Source organism: Trachemys scripta, chromosome 14 (assembly GCF_013100865.1).
Source record: "Trachemys scripta elegans isolate TJP31775 chromosome 14, CAS_Tse_1.0, whole genome shotgun sequence".
Classification (NCBI taxonomy): domain Eukaryota; kingdom Metazoa; phylum Chordata; order Testudines; family Emydidae; genus Trachemys; species Trachemys scripta.
The window spans coordinates 27,659,606-27,679,581 of NC_048311.1; the positions used below are offsets into that span (position 1 = coordinate 27,659,606).

The following is a 19,976-nucleotide window of genomic DNA, read 5'->3' on the forward strand; positions in this document are numbered from 1 at the left end:
TGGACCTTTGGTCTGATCCAGTATGGCCTTTCTTATGACCATGGGGTGGGTTGTGTCAGATATAATAATTTAAAGAAATGTTTTCACCAAAGAACAATTATAAAATAAACTTGAATAACCTCATGAGCGTCAAAGAGTGCAGGAAACATGCCTTTCCATGAGGTGTGTGTCTTTGCTTCAGGAGCACAATGTTATTCAGTGGCACTCACGGAGCAAGGTGGGATTATAAGGTTCAATAATTGTACAGCCAAACCTCAGATGTCCAAAACTCTCATTTGTCCCTTGTTGCTTGGTGAATACAATGGAAATTCCCTCACTCATCCCAAATCTTTTACCCAGATTAATCCATTGCCCTGGTGTGTAATCCATGACATCTGAGTTTGGACTGTACCACTTTTTTCTTATGACTCTGTAGTTATTACTTGTTCTCTTGTTTGGCACGTGGTCTCTCCCTAGAAAATTACCCCTGTGTTCCTCAGGATATTGTTCGGAAGGGACACACAATGAGATGTGTTTCTGAGGCAGGTGTGAAATGTCATTTGTATCCAAACATACCATGTTGATACCATTTGGCAGTTCACAGTTATTCAATGGCAGCTGATATTGTCCCTCAGCATGAGGCAGCAGCCCTCATTTTAGATCCAAAATGCGCTCACACTACTCAATCCCAACTTCGTATAACAAGTATACTAAGAAAGTAACACTTAGCACTTTCCAGCTTCAAAGTACTCAACAAATATTAACTCAGTTCACAAAAACCCTGTACTGCTGTTACTGCCGCTTTACAGAGGGAGGAAATGGAGAGGTATTGATTACAATCTGTTTCACCCTCTCCAATTTTACTCTGGTGTAACTCAGCTGAACCAGGCTCTAGAGCCCAGATCCTCAAAGATAGGTGCTATCTCTAGGTTAGGTTAACTCACTTGCACTGAAATCAATGGGAGTTTGATGTCTAAATACCTGTGAGAAGCTGGGGCTGTCAAAGCCATGGTTAGACACCAGGACTTCCTGGCACCTTGAGCTTCACGCTCAGGCCGCTAGACCCTGTCAGAAATGCTGAAGCAAGCAATTGAAATAACAAGGACTGGCTGAAAATGTTTCTACACAAGTTATTTTTGTCAAAATAATCAGCTGTTTTGGAAAATGAAATATTGCGTGAAAAAATGTTTTTGACATGTTTCCTTTCAAAAAATGTTAACAAAGAGTAAAAAATAAAAATAAAAAAAATCAATTTCTCCTCTCTTGAAAATAGTCAGAAATTCCCCGTTTCTGTTTTTGATGCTCCTGGCCCTCTTCCTGGACCATTATTAATGGTCTTACATTAGTAAATGAGAGAAAGTAACATTCTCCTTTTTTTCCCCTCTCATTTTTTCTTTTTTTCACTTTTTTCAGACTTGTCCAATGGAAAAAAGTGAGAGAGAGCCCCCCCCCCCAACCCCTTTCACTTTCTCTCACTTTTGGACTCACCCCCCTCCCCAATTTTTTCTGATTGGAAAAGGGAGGAAAGGGAACCCTCTCCCAAAAATTCTAAATGAATTTTAAAATTTGAAAAAAAAAAAGACAAAATTTCAAATGAAACAAAAACGGCTCATTTTCTTTCAAAAAATTTCATGCTAAGACACAAATCGTTGAGCAGCTTGGATGATGGTTCCTATTCATTGCTTCTTGAAATCTGCCTTTCATGGAAATCAGTGGGCGTTTTCCTTGGGAAAGGGGTGTCACTAAATAAGGCACATTATTTATGCCTTACATTTGAATCCCACGTGGTTCCTAATGTGCTTCAGATTAAGGCTTTGCCCCATATTTTTGATGTGGCAAATTGAGGAACATGGATGTCCCCATCTTGCTGAAGAATAGAATTCGCTGTCACATTAATGATGAGACTCCAGGTTCTGAAATCAGCAGCCCGTTTCCATGCTTTAATAATAATAAATAAATAAATGGAGATATCCTATCTCCTAGCACTGGAAGGGACCTTGAAAGGTCATCGAGTCCAGCCCCGTGCCTTCACTAGCAGGACCAAGTACTGATTTTGCCCTGATCCCTAAGTGGCCCCCTCAAGTATTGAACTCACAACCCTGGGTTTAGCAGGCCAATACTCAAACCACTGAGTTAAAAGCAGCTCTTAATGTACCTATGCAATACCATGGTGACCTATGAAGCCATTATTCTGCATTGGTCACAGAACAGAACGTCCCTGCCCTTTTGGGAAGCACTGGCAGTCAGGATGCAGTACAATGAATAACTTTGACATCATATAGTTGGCTTCCTGTGTGGTTGTTCCACACACTGTGCTGACCAAAACAGCGTACGTTTTCTTTCAAACATGCATGAATAACAGCTAAGAAATTTTTTAACGCGTGAGATTTGCTCAGCTTTGATTATACTGTATCAGAGGGGTAGCCGTGTTAGTCTGGATCTGTAAAAAGCAACAGAGAGTCCTGTGGCACCTTATAGACTCACAGACATATTGGAGCATGAGCTTTTGTGGGTGAATACCCACTTCGTCAGACGCATGTCATTGGATTATAATGTCCATCCCTCCTTGGCAGTTCCCTTCGTGGGTTCTTGCTTAAAAACACTTTTACAAAACAGAAGAATCAAGTGGGCCGTTCCAACAAAACACAACAGCAACAGACACAAATGTGAAGCTACGTACAGGAAGTATCGCTCTGGGTTATAGTGAAGCAGACACCTGTATGGTTCATCTCCCAAAACCACTGTCCTGAAAAGAGAAATCGTACCTCAGTGTGGGATTACATCTCTTTATTAAAGGAAAACATTGCCCCTACAGGTCAGTACTTGCTTGGCTTTGCCATTAGCATTCCAATACAACAGGAGTCGGAGGACTTTTAATTATCAGAGGGGTAGCTGTGTTAGTCTGTATCCACAAAAACAACGTGGAGTCCGGTGGCATCCTTAAAGACTGACAGATTTATTTGGGTATAAGCATAAGCTTTCATGGGTAAAAAACCTTCTTCAGATGCATCTGAGGAAGTGTTTTTTTACCCACAAAAGCTTATGCCCAAATAAATCTGTTAGTCTTTAAGGTGCCACCGGACTCCTCATAGGACTTTTAATTATGACAAATGCTTAGGTCGGCAGAACAAAATAAGTTTTAGGGAGTACATTTGTAATGTTGATTTTATCCCTAAACCTCTTTTATTGTAATACTACTAATGATACAGCACTTCCAATGGGAGGATCTCCAAATTATGTACAAACTTCAGCCCCACACCACCCTGGTGAGATAGGGAAGCAATATTCTCATTGTACAGATGGGGAAACTGACTCACAGAGAAGCTGTAAGTCCCAGAGTGAGTCTGTGGCCAAGCCAGTAATGCGACCTAGATTTCCCAACTCCAGTCCTGTGCTTTAACCTTCTCATTAAACCATCTTGTGCTCTCTCACTTTCCCTCAACTGCATTTGCAGAATGCATTCCCAAATTGCCGATGACTTCTCCCATCATTCGGCGGCTTGAGGGTACAAATTGAGTAACCCAAGCTGCTGGTCTTCATGCTTTTTAAAAAAAAAAAAAAACCCAACAAACAATAATTAGTATTGAACTTCCCTTTGGTTCAATAACCTGGTTTTAACTAAAGACACTTTTGTCTTCATATACCACCATCCTGACACTTTAAAAAAAACGTATCCATTCTTTTATAGCACTTTCCGGTATTGCATAAGCAGTGAGCCTAGATGCAGGCATTTAATGCTCTGGTTCTGCGTCCATACAAGACTCCCACGGATTCTGGGGGAAGCGAGGCAAGGAGATTAGCAGAAGAGCGATCCCACAGATGAAGAGCAGGACGAAGGAGGCACAGGCACAGGCAAAAGACCATGAATAATAGTATTCTATCCAGATAGTCTCCTTGCTGTCAATCATCCTTTTCACAGACTGTCTCATGACTTCAACAGAGATGATCATGCACAGGCCTGGAGAAATAAGAGAGGGGTGAGCTGGAGAGCAGGGGTTTCAGTCCTTATTGCTTTCATTCTTAACTGACCTCTCTGCCTGCCTTTCTGGTTACAAGACTATGCAGTGAGGTTCATAGATGATTCATAGGTTTTAAGGGTCAATAGGATCACCTAATCGAACCTCTTGCATAACAGGCCATAGAATTTCACCCAATGATTCCTGCGTCGAACCCACTGACTTCTTGTTGAACTACAGTGTGTCTTTTAGAAAGATCTCCACTCTGGACTGAAGAACTCCAAGGGACAGAGAACTTACCACATCCATTGGGACGCAGATCTAAGGGTTAATTACCCTCACTGTAAACATTTGCACTTGCAGTTTGAATTTTTCTAACTTCAAAGTCCAGTCACTGGGGATCTTGTTATGCCTCCGTCTGCTAGACTAAGAGCCCTTGGAGTATGACATATCTGCTCCCTGTTTAGATATGGACTGTAATCAAGTCACCTTTTGAGCTGTAAGGCACAAGAAATGCCATGCAACAGGGACCAATAGTCTTGCCAATTTGGCACCTGAATTCGGACAATGATTTATATCCTGAGCTTGAAATAACATTCTATATTTAGGCCGCTTTGAAAAATCTCAGCCTCATTTTTAAGGAGAATCAAAAAGTCCTATGGGCAGGTGTTGGTTCAGGCTAAACATGGCTGGGAATGATCAAAGTCACAAAGTGCTTCATGAAGCTGTGAATGTAAAGTAGGGCTTCTTGAAAAGTGAAGAAAACACTGTATAATTCACTCTTTCTGCGATGCATTTCAACAGCAGGTAAAACAGTGGAATTAAAACCACGCATCTGGTCACCAAAGCATTCTTTGGGAGCTGGCTGTTCTAAAGCTTGGATCACTGTGCTACCTAAGTATCATCATGGTATTGAACAGGCAAGAGGAGGGCGGGTTGAAAGTGAAAATTCCACCATTGTGGTTTTTTGAGATGTCTTCATAATCTGGGGCTTGAATCAGATGACCTTTGATTTGTGTCTTGTGTGACACTGGCAGACCAGGTGCCAGCTCAAGCCAAGGCCTCCAAGCCTCAACTGAACACTGACAAATGCAGAGCTGGAAACTAGTCTGGCTCACCTGTGTGTTCGTTTTTCTAAAATAGATGTTAAGTTTGTAAGAATGTGTTTAGTGTTTAGACTTTATGAAATGCTGGTAGGATGCTGCATGTAGTAATCTCACTTATAACATCTGTCCCCCATGTTAGAAGTGAGATCTGTAACTGGGTAACTCACCAGAAACAAGCATTAACTAATGTAAAATGCTGGCTTCGTACAAAAGGTGTTAGGTCCTGTCTGTGAGGAGACCCACTGAAACCAAATGAGCCATTGTGAAACATCAGAGGACAAAAGACTTTGTTGATTGCTTCCCCCACACCCATGAGGCAGAGATGTGCCTGGGGATTCGTTCCATTAGCTTGAACTCTGGGGGAAGGGAATTAAAATCCCTAACAGGGAGAAACTTTATCTTTATGCTGATTAGACTCTGAAGGTCAAGAATTACTAAGCATAAGCAAAAGATCCCCAGTGCTTGGCCAGGATTAGCCCTAAGGACATAGAGCTTGCTTATTATAGAAGCGCCTATTACCTTTTGGAACCTAAGCCTAAACCTCATTTGTGTGTGTGTGTTTACTTGCTTTAACCTTGTCAATAACTCTCATTTCTTTTTCTTAGTTAATAAATCTTTAATTCACTTATTATAGGATTGGCTACAAGCATTCTCTTTGGTGTAAGATTTAGAGTTTAATTGACCTGGGATAAGTGACTGGTCCTTTGGGACTGGGAGTAACCTGAATATTGTTGTGATTGTTGGGGTCAGGGCCCATCTGTCACAGAGTCAGGTCGGAGTACCCAAGGTGTGCCCTGCTTCCTAAGGGTCTGCCCTGGTACTCGCACTACTGAGCCACTCCAGACAGCTTGACACTGGGGTAGTCTTGGCAGGATTCTCATGCCACAGGTCAACTGGATCTGTTAAAAGTTTAAACTTGATATCGAGAGTTTGAAAGGTTCAAGATTAGACACAATGAGTGAACCACAGTCAGATGATGGGCTGGACAGAAAAGACCTTGAAAAGTTATGTAAGGAGAGGGGAACATCCCATAAAACTCCATTTCAGAAGCTGAGACTTTTACTCATAAATGCTGGCCAAGTGGAACCTGAGCACCTTTCTGCCTGGGATGCCAAAGAGGAAAACATGCCATTGGAACTGGCCCAATTACTGTACCGGGCAGCCCAGGAAGAACATGAGCTCCAGAGACTGATGGTGGAATTGTGGCTCAGGGAGACCAAAAAAAACAACAACTACTGAGGAGTTTGAGATAAGATCCCACCAAAGACTCATGGAACAATTAGCTGCAGTCAAAGCCAATGAGGCAGCTGAAAAGAGGCATCAAGGACATAAAGGAGGTTTTGTCTAAAGACTCAGTTTTAGTCAGCCCTGATTTCAGCAAACCCTTTGTGCTGAATACTGATGCTTCTAACACTGGGCAAGGGCAGTGCTAATGCAGGATGGGGTGGGAGACAAGAGGCCCCCCCATTGCCTCCTGGACTAAAACAGTGACCCCCTCTGTCATCAAGCAGGAATGCGGCGACATAGTTTGGGCTGTTAAGCAGTTTAAGCCTTATTTGTATAATAAAAAAATGTAAGGTTTTAATGGCCTCCCTGCTAATATGGTTGCACTGAGATAAATGGACCAATCATACACTGCAGGAGTACGGCATGGAAATAATCCACTTCAAAGGAAACGGAAATGTAGTGCAGATGCCTGATCAAGAACAGGGGAATCAAGAAGCGTATTCAGGATCATCAGTGACACCCCTTCCTACATCAGTTTTGTGCTGAAGATGTGACACTGGTGGTCAATGTCTCCTGGACAGATGTATGTCCCTAGAATCTCTCACATATCCCTTCTAGACAGCAGGGTCTAACACTGAATATTTTAGAAATGCCCATTTTTTACAGGTGATTCTACAGCGTTTCAAAATTTCAGATACACTCACACAGAATAGCCTCCCAGAGCTGACTCTTCTTTGTCAGGCAAATTTTCAGAGCTCAGTAACATAAGTTCAGTTTATGGAATGATCTGTCTTTCCGCTGCGAGGCGATGAATGCAGCCTATCACACTCATTGCCCTAAGATCTAAGTGCATACATCTCTTTTAAGGCTCACCAAATGGCCTACCTGCAAAGGTGTAGAACATCGACGCTGGCTTCAGGAGATAATCCATCTTTTTCCTAAAGGATAAGAGGATGCAGATCGTTCCGATGATTGCAAAGCCCACACTGAAGATGGCAATGGCTGCAGCTGAAATGCTGTACTCTGCCGAGGCAAAACAGAGGGGGAGAGAGAGATGAATGTGTGCGACTTCCTGCATTCTCCCCCCCCGCCACAGCGCCTCTGCAATGGGATCAGTTCAGCAAAGGAAAGAAACAAGTTAAAATAGAAACAGCTGCTCTTTCCTTGCTGCAGATAACTGGCCCGAGAGAACTAGGTATTTCTAGCACAGAAAAAGTGTGGTGAGTCGCTATGGGTCTTGGTCATGCCCCTGTTGAAGTCAGTGGGAGCAGAAGCAAGACCGAACAGGGTAGGGACAAAGACGCTTTCTAAACGCCCCTCGTAGAAAAAAACAAATGACACACACAGTGACATGATAGAAACTCTGGGCCTGGGCCTCGCTTGACTAGGCCGCACCCTCACAAGCAGTTACATTGTCTTCCCTGGGCCCAATGGGACTACAAAAAGGTCAGAAGTTTGCAGGATCAGGGCACTTTTCTGTTTGTGCTCACAATTCCCACCCAGCACTATGATGAAATTAGTGAGCATAAGACTATGTTGCTGTAATTATTATTTCTTTGTATTGCAGTAGCGCTGACCAGCCCCAGTCCTGGGCCCAGACCCCACTGTGCTAGTTGCTGTACAAACACATTTTGCTTCGCAAATGAGCACACGAGACCTCATGTTTTGTTTGAAGATTTGCCATCACTTCCTAAAACCATCCCCTGCAAATGTTTAAACAGAGTTGGCTTGGAGGTAGACTCTGGAGGACAAGAGCCCAGAAGTAGCTTAATATAGGGCAATAAATTGTCATGACCAAGTTTTTAGTTTATTAGATTTCCTCCCATACAGGTTTTATCAGAGAGGGTGGAGATTTGGTCTTACATCTTTAAAAGTGTTTCACTCCATTATTCTATCTAGATTTTCCTTTTATTTTTTAGGAAAAAAAAAGCAAATAGAAAGCAATGCTAGTTTTATTATACATGTTTATTATAGTTGCGCCTATAGGCTCCAGCTGTCATCAGGGCCACATAGCGTTAGGCAATGTACAAACATATATTAAGAGACAGTTTTCTGCCCCAGAGGTTCAACAGCTAAATAGGCAAGACAGGCAAAGGGGAAACAGATGTGCGTGTGTGTGTGTGAGTGCGTGTGTGTGCATGAAATGACTTACCCAGGATCACACAGCAACATCCTCTCCTCATCCTGCACAACAAAGTTTCCCAGCTCTGTGAAAATCTAGCTTCTCAAGAGCATGGGAAAAAACTCGTTCCAAAGGTGTTCCATCCGGCCAAGTTAAGCTATGTGTAAGATGATTCACCCAGCCAAAACACAGTTCAATATCTGAATGGAGGGGGAAATTGCCAGTTGAATAATTCAGACCTTCACTTCCATATTGCATTAGTTTTCAGATGCGTTTAATATTTCACATGTGTAGGCAGGCATGAAACATAGCACCGCTTGGTGCTATTTGCCTTCCATGATATTTTTTTTAATTGTCTTCGAAGCAAAATCCCGAAGAATCTTTCTGCCTCTTACTAATTGGCTTCCATAGGAATGCAGCTATTTTTGTAGTAGGCCAAAGCATATTGCTCTTTCTTCTCATTGCTTTTTCATAATCCTTGTTCTATTGGCATTTTCTTAAAAAGAAAATTCTCTGTGTTATCTGCTATGTGTTTGAACTGCCTGAAAGAGTTAGTTGCAATTTAGGAACCTTTTATGATGGTTTAGGCTTTTTCCTTCTCTTCAAAGAAAAGACGTTTTTCACAACTTTCTTCTGAAGTGACTAATAATGTAATGGAGACATTTTCCAGATCAGATGGATGGATATAATAGCGTCTAAATGGCTAACAAAAGCAGGTAGCTCAGATATTTGTTCTTTATTCCACTCAGAGTATCATTTAAAATTCACAATCTTCCCGGTGTCTGGGGGAAATTGCTTCTTTAAAAAAATATGCTGCAGGGTTTTCCATCATTTTTATTTACAGCGGAAGCAAAGCAGACGGTTTAATATGTGAAATGCAATCATCATCTAGTTTCCTCCACACTGAAATATGTTGTATAGCAAAATGTAAAGCGATTTGTCCTTAGTAAGAGAGCCACGCACTTCAGACTAATGCTAAAAATAAGGTTTTAGTAAGGACTGATTAGAAAGGGTCTAAATTGTCTGTGAGATGCCGATAGTTTTCTGCATGCAAGCAGAGTAAACACTCTCTGGTCAGATTTCAGATGTGGGTATCTTTGCTGGAAGTCTGTGTCCTGTATCTTTCTTTCTTTGATTGCCTGTCACATTATAGCAATAGCAAAGACCTAGTGGACTACATGGAGCCTCAGGTACCGCTCCCTCATTGGAGTCAAAACTCTGCTTGGGATTGGAATTTTGTTTATTTATTTATTTAAATTTTATGAATATCCTTTGTGGTTGCTGTTGTTTAGAGGTAGGAGGGAGTGTCAGTTTTGTGAGTGCCGTACATATGGGGGAAAGGCTTTTGGGGTTTCCAAATTGGCCCTTAGATGTATAATGCCTGTTTCATGTGCCTAAGGAACAATTTGAGCAGAAATCAAGCATGGGACGTAGACAACATAAGAAAGGGCTGCTGTTTGAAAACGGTCTCCCCAGGAATCTGGTGCCTTGGCTGGTCCAGAGCATCGCTTAATGGGATAAGAAGCCCATCTCAGTGCCAACTGTCTGTTCTAACTCCCTGTACAATCAATAGGTGTTTCCCCATTGACTTCAATGGCAGCAGGATTGGGCCCTAACGCTGGTGAAACCCTTTACATTAGTTCCCATATACACTCAGTTCATGTAATGCTAGTAAAGAGTTCGTCCAAGCAAATTTCTTACCTTTTTGGGTGGTTCTTTCAAATATCTCTGTGCTCTGTCCTGGAGAGAAGTGTTTGAAGTAGGAACAGTTACGATCTGAACAAGAACAAAGGAGAATATCAGTTGCTAATTATAACTGAGTTTAAGAAACCAAAATTAGGGAAATAAAATTTTCTGTTACATTAACAGAACTGAAAAATTCAAATGGTTTTGGGTAGAGATTAATGGGACCTTATTCCTGAACTTGCCGCAGATGTGTCCAGTGTGCAGTTCACCTAAGAACAAACCAGGCAACGAGAGGCTTTAAACAGGGATTTATGCCTTGATCCAACAAAGTACTTAAACATGTGCTTAATGTGGCTTCAATGGGCTTTGAGCCTATGCTTCCATTATTAGAGAATACTTCTCATCCGTGCCAGTCAAAAAAACCCTAACAACACAAACTCATTGCCTGGAATCGTCCTGCTGGTGGTTTCAAATTCACTTGACCTCTCCACAAGCAGCTAATATAAAATAATAGAATGTTAATCGATATGCAAATCCCCATCAGTTTCTCGTATCAGTCCTCGTGTCACTTTGCGTAGCCTCGGAACGTTCTGCGGCGTATTACACACAAGGGATTGTGACAAGAATCAAGAAAAGGGGAATGGAACTTGGATTTCCTGAAAGCTGGTAGCCAAGAGCACGAAGAAGTGCTAAGCTTTAGCCAGTCTGTAGTCTGATCTGTGTACATTATATTTACTATGCATGGCAAGCCCTGCTGGCAAAGGGCCTCTGAGATACTTGGGAAAGGACTAGTGTTGCCAGCTTTGGTTGGATGACTTCCTGGAGGCTCCATCACATGACATTATCTTTAATGAAAGATTAATTTTTAATTCCTGGAGATTCCAGGACAATCCTGGGAGGTTGGCAACCCTAGAAAGGACATGCTTTTGAGTTCACCAGGGATGAATTCTCCTCTCACACCAAGATGAATGTCTAGTGACTTCGCTGACTTCCCGGGGGTTGCACATGCGTAGAGGAGAGGAAAAATTGGCATGGATTGTTTTATGTCTGAGCAGGTGAATGGGTGCTGCACGAAAGGCAGCCAGCTATGTAAGCAGAGATAAAGCAATCACAAGGCTGTCGTCGGGCACAACCTCTGACACCGTCCCCAAAGAACGCGCGGCCCCTGGAGTCAACCTTTCTGTTTTAAGAAGGAATTACAGAAAACCCTTTCTTTCCCTCGGCAGCCAGTGCAGATTCCTGACTCCTCACTCCCCAGGCTGGGGCATTTCCTGAGCCTGGCGCCCCCTGGCTGGCTTTGCATCTTCCCCTCCTCTCCTCTCTGCCATTGCCAACCCACATTGCCAACTCACCCCCTCCAGAATGGCATCCCTCCTCCTTTCCCTGCCTAATGCTGTCTCCGCCAAGCCAGGGAGCTGCATGGGACGTCACAACTCACTGAGGAGCTGGGGTGAAAGTAAGGAAAGTAATGGGGAATGCAGCTCCCTCTCCTCTGCTAAAATCAGAGGAGGTTTCCTCCCCCTGCCCGGCTTGGGTTAGAAGAGTCCCCCACCCCAGCGTTCCCTCTGACTTGGTTAGGAGTGTAAGAGCTCCCTCTCGTGCTTCAGACTCTTTGCCACTGGTGTTGACAGGTTTAGCTGCCTTCTTGCCATTCCTGGCAGTTAAGACAAGTAGCAGGGGCTAGAGGGAAGCATTTGCTGCCTCGGTAGTAGCTGGAATCGATGAGGTTTTGCAGCCTGGAATCCTTTTACAGTTCAGCGAAGCGTCACTGTCTATTGAAACGCAATGAAGCCAGTGGAGTTTTTGTAGAACTGAGTGGGGTCCCACTGTCCTGGGCTTCCCTGGGCTATTCTACTGGTGTCACAAACAGCTATTCTGTGGTGTGACGCTTGTGAACAAAGACTGGGGACTCAGGATGGAAAGCATCTGTGTGCGTGCAAAAAACAATGTTTTCAGCCTCCGGAGTGAGTGCGAGGGGAAGGGTCTGTTGGGATGATGCCCATTGACATTAAGCTTTGCCAGCTGTACCATTTGGAGGGAGTTTATTCACACTTAGCATTTATTTATAACTCATTTAATTGAGGTCTTGACAAGTACATATAGCTGAAAGAACATCCCCTTGACAAGAATTTAGATGGAAGTTGTGTAATCAACAAGATCCTGCAGACATAGCCAACTGGGACCGTAAAGTGTCTGATTGTGCTTTGCTAATGACCAGCCAGATACTTTGAAGAGACTATGGTCAACCCTGTCTTTACAGACTAATTAAAAATCTCACATTTACTGCACCATGAGGTTATATTTGCCATAGTAAAACTGGGGAATACAGCCAAGACGGCAGGGAATTTAATCACTCTGGATCACAAATGGTCACAATTTGTAGAACAAATAATGGAGGATGGAGGAAGTTGGAAAGAAAAGACTCTAAAGTCAGTGGATTGTGAGACCACTCATCTCACTGCAGCACCCTGGAAATTTCAGCCAATGGTAGCCAGCCACGGCTGAGGCCGTGCAAACCCCTGGTGTAGATGCACAAAGCCATTAGTGCAGTGTGAATCCCGGGTAAGCATCTCCGATGCAGTTTATGGCTTTAGCTGTCTATACTAGGGTTTTGTTCTGGAGCCACTACATCAGAGTCCGGGCATGAATGGCTGCAGCCAGAGCAACCCCCCCAGTGTAGACGAACCTTTGTAAAGTGCTGTGTATATGTAAAGAGCTAATTTTAATGGTAATAAGAGGCCATAATAGTGCACTTTATCAACCCAGTTCTTTTCATGTCTCCTACAGCGTAAATGGCATATTCTGGAGTTGCTGTTACAAGGACGGTATTTATTTTCTCTCCACTAGCAGATCAGACAGTTACAGAGCAGCATACATAACCCACTAATGAGCACGGGCTCATTAGCTGAAGTTTCCTCTGCGAGGTAGCTATTTGATTACATTTTTTTTTTAAAACTGATATTTATTCTGTCCCTCAGCTTCTGTTCATTTACTTGCCTTTTATCACTGAAAAAGATTTGAGCAAACATGTCTGGACTCAAATGCTGTGACTGTGTTTTGTGTTTAAGCTGCTGCGTACTGAGGCTAAAACTGCCAGTGATGCACACAAGAGAACAACGTGTCTCCAAGCAATCAGGACTGGGGTGGGTAGCGTGGGGCAGCCGCATCCCTTTGACAGTGAGCGGATGGTGGTTGAGAAGATGTATTAATGCTGCTCCATGCTGGGGAGATGGAGGCTGTTGTCGGGATCCTTTGATCCCTGTGACAGAGGGCAGGGGAAGCCAAGACAAAATGGAGATGCTTAGTCTTTAAGCCATGGGTTTTGCTTTTAACTAGTCTCCAGGAAAGTGAGGTGTTGGCAGTAGCGAAACCTGGTTTGTGCTGATTAATGCAAAGCCAGGGTCCAAAAATCAACCATCCATGAACTGAATCGGGGCAAGGGCCACAGCTTTGCATATATCACAGGAAATTGGCTGGATGACACTACGCTGGTTTTGGAGCAGTTTGTCCAGGTAACACGAAGCTATGATGGATCAACAGGGAGATGCTGTTTGCACATGAAATGCAGCAGGAGATCTCCCACCGCAACACTGGATCTGGTACATGGACTTCTTCTCTCAGGGTATGTCTACACTGGAGCTGGAGGTGTAATTTCCAGCTCAGGCAGACATACCCACAAAAGCTCTGACAAAGTTAGTGCACTAAAAATAGTGGCAAAACCCCGGCTGCCTGGGGGTAGGGTGGCCTCGCTGTCTTAAGTACATTCCTGGGTTTCAGAGGGGATTGTACTCGGGGTGGCTACCCTGCCCTGCTCTCATGCTGCTGTGGCTAGCCTGCTATTTTTAGTGCTTTCGTTGGATTGGAACTACTGCAGGTATATCTATCCTACCTTCAGCTCCAGTGTCGATGTACCGTGTTTACGCTGCTGGAGCCCCACTGAATACAAGTAGCAAACCTTAAACACAAGTAAATCTTCTACCCTGTGAGTATTGGGTTAATTTTGGTGGAATCAATATGCATCAAGGAGTCATGTCTCCCTGAGCTTCTGGCATGAGAGGAGGGCTCCTTTTACTAACTTTGCTCAAATTAAAACAACGGTATTGCACAGCAATTAACTCTCCAGTCATAATAAAAATGCTTCCGCACATCATTTAAACTGCTCCGCTCTAGTCCCAGGAATATCAACGCAGTCCCCTGTTATTCAACAGAACTGAGCCACTTCCATCCTTTACACTCCCTATCATGAATTAAAAAACACCTCATTTGTGCCGCACTCTATTTACATAATGGGGATTTAAAATGGATTTCACAATAGATGAAAGCTTTGTAGAATCCTGGGTTTTTCTCTACCCCTAATTGTGGTATCTCTGCCATGAAGTTACCCTGTTGAGCTAGTAAAAAAACTATCAATGAGCTATGAATAGCTTTACTTTAAAAGAGGTTCTCAAACGTATTCATAGCATGGTCCACAACATAGCAGAGTCTCTTGTGGACACCTCCCTTCCCATTCATGGTCACCCAGCCCAGCTCCCCTTGCATTCATGATCACTGGACTTAACTTCCCTTCCATTCATGAATTTTCTGGACCTTCTCTGCCGCCATTCATGATTGCTTGGACACCTCCACTATCATTCAGGATCACTGAGTTTAACTTCCTTCCCACTCACGATTGCCTAGAGCACTTCACCTCCCATTCATAATTGCCCAGCCTATCTCCACTACTGTCCATGATTGCATGCACCACTTCCCCTCCTTTTCACAATCACAGAACATCCTATGGCAACTACAGCAATTGCCTACACGGACAAGTAAAGTTAGGACAATATTGAATGTATTCCTGGCTTCCTCTATGTAATTTACCATCTGGAAACTAGAAACAGGAGACAGCATCGTGTGTCCAGCCAGCTTTTCATAGACCACAGTTTGGCCACCAGTGCTTTAACGGACATGCTCTATCTCTATTTCTTCAGGTCCCCTAACACGTTTTCTCACCATGCTCCTGACAGTGAGAGAGAGGGAGAATTACTAGTTTATTTCTGAAGAAGACAAGAAAATGGCTACGTAGAAGTATGAAAATCTCCTTGGGACCCTGGTCCCTTTCCGGTGCTCATGAACAAACCACCCATTACAGTACAGCCCCACAGAGTTGCTCTTCATGGTCATCGCAAAATCAACCTGGGCTTCTGCGTTGTTTGATAGGAATCCAATGGAAGATGCTAAGGGCATTTTACATTGCAGCTGTGTTCTGACTTACATGCGGTAGTTTGTGTTTTTTACTGTAGTATCATGGTAGCCATGCTTGAGTTGATGCTGAGATCACTTCCCAGCAGACCCCTTACTTTGTGTATCCTGCACCCATCATGATCCAATCAACTCCTGTAAACTAAACTGGTTAGGGCCTGGTGAGCCCTGGAATATTCCTGTTTATGTGTCTGTCTAATCTCCACAAAACCAGCTAGACTAGCAGGGGCAAATGATAGAGAAGCCAACAGTGATTTAGAGCTGCTAGAAGGACTAAGTTGTGTCACCCGTGAATCAGGAGGCCCCCTCTCTCCCCTGCAGCCACGTGATGTATTCCTCCCAAATTCTGGCCATTCTTGGCTAGCTACCAACAAAACCATGCACCTGTGTACCCAGATATCTCCAACTGCTCTGAATGTGATCCATCAGCAGTCTATATCCATGTCTGGAATGCCTAACCTTCCTGGAAATGCAGGTTTGAATACTGTCAGAGTGACCCTTTGTCCTTCTGGAGTAGATAAATTAAACTCCACGAGATACGGCCTTTCACAGGGGTCCTTCACAACACCGACCAAAACCCTGCCTCACACACTTCCCAACCCTTGGCTCTGAACTCAGTGGCTTGAGCCCATCTCTACAGCTCTCTGAAAGGCATAAAAATAATTGTTCTTTGCACTTGCGTAGCATCTTCTAGGTGAGGTGAGGCCTGTTATCCCGCTTTTACAGATATGGAGCTGAGGCACAAGAGGTAGTTTAAGTGACTTGCTCACGTTCAAACAGGAATTTGATGCCAGACCTAGGACTCCTGACTCAATTTCGTAGATTCATCCATTATGATCATCTAATCTGCCTCCTGCATAAACAGGCCATGGAATTTCACCGTGTGACTCCTAATCAAGCCACTCATTTCTGACTGAGGTACAGTACACCTGTTAGAAAGATATCCAATCTGGATTTATAGTCTCCAAGCAGTGGAGGACCACCACATCCTTATGTAAGATGTTCCAATGGTTAATTATCCACACTTAAAAATTGTTACTTAATAGTAGTCTGATTTTATCTCGCCTCAGCTTTGAGCCACTGGATCTTGTCATTCTCTGTAGCAGTTTCCTGAACCCTTTCCAATTTGTCAACAACCTCTAAAATGTAAATCTCTCTGCCTTAAACCATAAGACGACAAGTTCAAAGTCGCCCATTCTATTCTATACAGTGCTAAGCTCAACAAATAATAAACAATAGAAACAATGCGTACCCTGAGTAAGGCTGGGTAGGTAACTATTAACCAAGTGGTAAATAATGGTAATTTTTCAAATGATGGTGGTAGCGTATGATTTTCAGAAAAACAGATTTACGGACATACAGGTCAGCTACTCAATCTTTGTTTTTTTTGTGTCACTCGCCTTTCTTGACTAATCCAAGTCTGACAACCTTCGCTGGCATTTCTCCTCAGATGTGTGACGTCGTTACAACAAGGAGTGCCATTCTGGAGCAGCGTAGTCTAGCAGCGAGAGTGGAATACGGAAAGCCTTGAGTTCTTTTCCAAGCTCTGCCATGGACTCTCAGCATGGCTGGTCTTGGGCCAGCCCTTGACCCCGCTTGTGCCTCAGTTTCCCTAATGTAAAAATGGGGATAATAGTATCTACCTAACAGCAGAGATGCGAGCATTTAATTAGTGATTGTAAAGGGCTCTTTTAGAACTTCCGATGACACACATGAAAGAATTCCATGTTATTGAATATAATGGTTTTGAAACTGAATTTCATCAAATCCCAGGAGTATCTGTCAAGCCCTTTAAAAGTATGCTCACCTATCCAATATCTAAAGGTCATCTCTGTTGCAGTCAAACTGCTCCACAGAGGCCTTCAGCTCACTGTCTCCATAATTACCCATTTGTTTACTCTGCACTTTAAGAAGCCAGCACAGAGGGCGTGGATAGCACAGCTATGAGATGTCCAGGCAAGCACATGCTGATGTCTGTCAAAGATATCTCACACTTTTGTGCTGTAAAGATGATGAATCTGTTTTACTGAGACAGCTGGATATTTACGAGTTTTAAATTTATCCAACAATGTGCAGTATTGAATTATTTCTCACAATCTGTCTGTCTCCCCCTTAAACATAAAGCTTCTGACATGTGCAGAGAAAATGCTATAGCTAAGGTTACTAGCTATAGTAAAATGTATTTATTATATTCATTAGAAATGGGGCTAAGTGAAACCTCCAAATTCAAACGCCCCCAAATGTGGTGGAAAGCCAGATCTGAATGCTGTAGATCAGCCTCTTCTCTTTAATACTAAATAGTTTAGCCAGATAGATTGAGAATCATCACGATACGATTTCATAGCAAATTTACAAATATATTAAAATCTAACTTTAACTTCAACTAGGGGTGGTCATCAAAAGGGAATCCTGTTATGCAGGGGAATTTCTGACTAGGAAATAATCCAATTTGCCATTAGCCTCTTGAAATTAGAAAAGTCAGGAAAGGGGTATTAGCACATATTGCATGAACGCAGCAGACTTTGCAATCAGCAAAAATGTAATACAACTTCTCACGAATCATGCTAATGTAATGCTCTTCCAGGAAACTAGCGAGGGGTGCAGACTACCATCCTTCCTGTTGATGTCAATGTGACTATTCTCAGAATATGTAACTATGCAGTATGAAGGAAAGTGTCTGATTAGACTTCTTTCGTCACAAACACAGAGCACATTTGCTTTCTGTCACTGTATGAAATTTAAGGAGACCTCATAAGTCACTGACAGATTATTTCTCACTTAATTTACAGCATTTTTGGCACTTGGAGAAATATACCATCACATGCAGTTCCACACTGCCCTAAGTAATACTAGTTATGAAGAGTAGCTTTTGAATTACTTAAGATCTTTCAAGAACAAGCGGCTCTGGCATAGTTCTCTGAACTACGAACTCCTTCTAAGTGAACCAGATATAGGCCCCACTCAGTAATCCTCACTCAGGCAAAACGCCCTGTGGACTCCATGGAAGTTTTGCTTGAGTAAGGCCTTGCATAGTCATTGCAGGGTTGTAGATGTCAGCAAAACATTGGTGGGAAAATAGCCTTCTTCCTGATTTCTCTCTATGACTTTTGCCTTCTCCTATCTGGTCCTCTTTATACCACCCACTATCTTTGCTGTATTGAAAGAGCTGAAGAGTAGTGTATTAAATATGCTTACAGATATATACGGTGACAGGGCATCATGCATTTAGGAGAAGGCCTCGAGGAAATGTGACAGGGAGGTGTATTTTCAGACTAATATGAAAACCAAATCAACGTGTCGAATCTTGTAAGATAAAGTGCAATGGAAACAAGAACCATATTTTTTCCTGCATGTTTTTTCACTTCCTAAAAGACGTCACTAAGAATAGCCTGACATTTTCTCCCATGCGTTTTCAGGGTGTAAGTGGAATGAATGCAAGCACGTACCTCCAGTCAGAGTTATCAGCCCACAGCTCCTCTCTTTGGTAGCTTTGTCTTGGATGTAAAACTGTTTTGTGCAGAGCCGCCATAGCCCGAAGTGAGCAGCCTCACAGGTGGAATTGTAATGCTCCACTCTATGGCTCAGCACTGCCCAGTGATCAGTCACCACAGCTGCAAACATTAAAGAGATGCCAACCAAAATAACAGAGAAAGTCAGCCGGATTTTCAGTGTTTTGCCTTCATCCATGGCTGGACTGCACTGGAGTGCATAGGGCAGACTCTCTCAGGCGATTGCTGTCCTGTTGCGTTTGGTTTGCCTACTTGAAGGAATGCTGCAAGTTATTCAAGTGGTCTTCAAAGTCTTGGCGTGTGTAAGCGTTTTCAAATGTCAACCGTGTGATGCAAAAGTAGAGCAGGTTGTGGGCTGGGCTGGACAGCTGGCCACATGTACAGCTGTTGAGATATATCAGGAGACTGGGGGACTAGACTTGTGAGTGAGGATTCTATTAATGCACATAATGAATAAAGTAACTGATGCAGCTCGGGTTACGAACTCCTCCCTGCTGGGTTTGTGCCGCAAGTTCCATAAGCCAACTAAGAGCAAAGCTAGCTCAGTGTCATTAATATTCACAACCGCGAGACCACTCAAGACATGGCCAGGAGCCGGGACTGGTGTAAACGTTTCCTGTTAGAATGTAAAAGCATTTGTCTTTGTAATAAAGATGAGCGTGAACCCACTTTTATTCCAAAGAACCCATTATTAGTTCTAACAATATCCTCCGATACACCCTGAAGCTGGGTTTTTTCAAAGGTTCAAACACCCCAAACTTTGGTGGAGTTGGATTTGTCTCTGATTCCAGAACAGAATTTTGTGATTCAGATTCTTCTCCACTATGGAAGCACAGTGTCCACTACCCACCTGGCCTACTGAAAACATTACTTGTTATCGGCGAACACTTGGTTTAGGTATTCATCACCCAAAATTAACAATCAGCCATGATTCAGAGTAGCAGCCGGGTTAGTATGAGTGGCAAGGACAGGAGTCTGACCACGCAATGTCTTCAGCAGCTGAAAGAGAACCACTTGACCATTCAGCAAGTGCCTGAGTGGGGAAGGATACAAATCAAATACAATGGCGAGGGGAAAATGCTTTTCCACAGTGCAACGGTTTTTCTAGGCTCGCCTCCCGCATGACCATAACTAAAAGAGCTGGCGTGTG

At 43.2% G+C, this 19,976-nt stretch overlaps 1 protein-coding gene across 1 annotated transcript; it reads right to left on the reverse strand.

Moving 5' to 3' along the window:
- Positions 1–3,532: 3,532 nt before the first annotated feature.
- Positions 3,533–19,098, reverse strand: CACNG1 (calcium voltage-gated channel auxiliary subunit gamma 1). Its single transcript, XM_034790271.1, has 4 exons — positions 18,764–19,098; positions 10,092–10,166; positions 7,154–7,291; positions 3,533–3,937 (listed from the first exon to the last, which is right to left on the reverse strand). The coding sequence occupies exons 1-4, from the start codon at positions 19,002–19,004 to the stop codon at positions 3,711–3,713; spliced, it is 681 nt and encodes a 226-aa protein (XP_034646162.1). The 5' UTR covers positions 19,005–19,098; the 3' UTR covers positions 3,533–3,710.
- Between the last annotated feature and the right edge of the window lie 878 nt (positions 19,099–19,976).

What these genes read in the sequence shown, in the direction of transcription:
- CACNG1 (XM_034790271.1), bottom strand. Translation starts at nt 19,004, where the DNA reads ATGGATGAAGGCAAAACACTGAAAATCCGGCTGACTTTCTCTGTTATT. An exon ending in TGAAAGAACCACCCAAAAAG is followed by an intron (nt 7,292 to 10,091) that starts GTAAGAAATTTG and finishes TTGCCTCGGCAG; the next exon opens with AGTACAGCATTTCAGCTGCA. An exon ending in GATGTTCTACACCTTTGCAG is followed by an intron (nt 3,938 to 7,153) that starts GTAGGCCATTTG and finishes TTATTTCTCCAG; the next exon opens with GCCTGTGCATGATCATCTCT.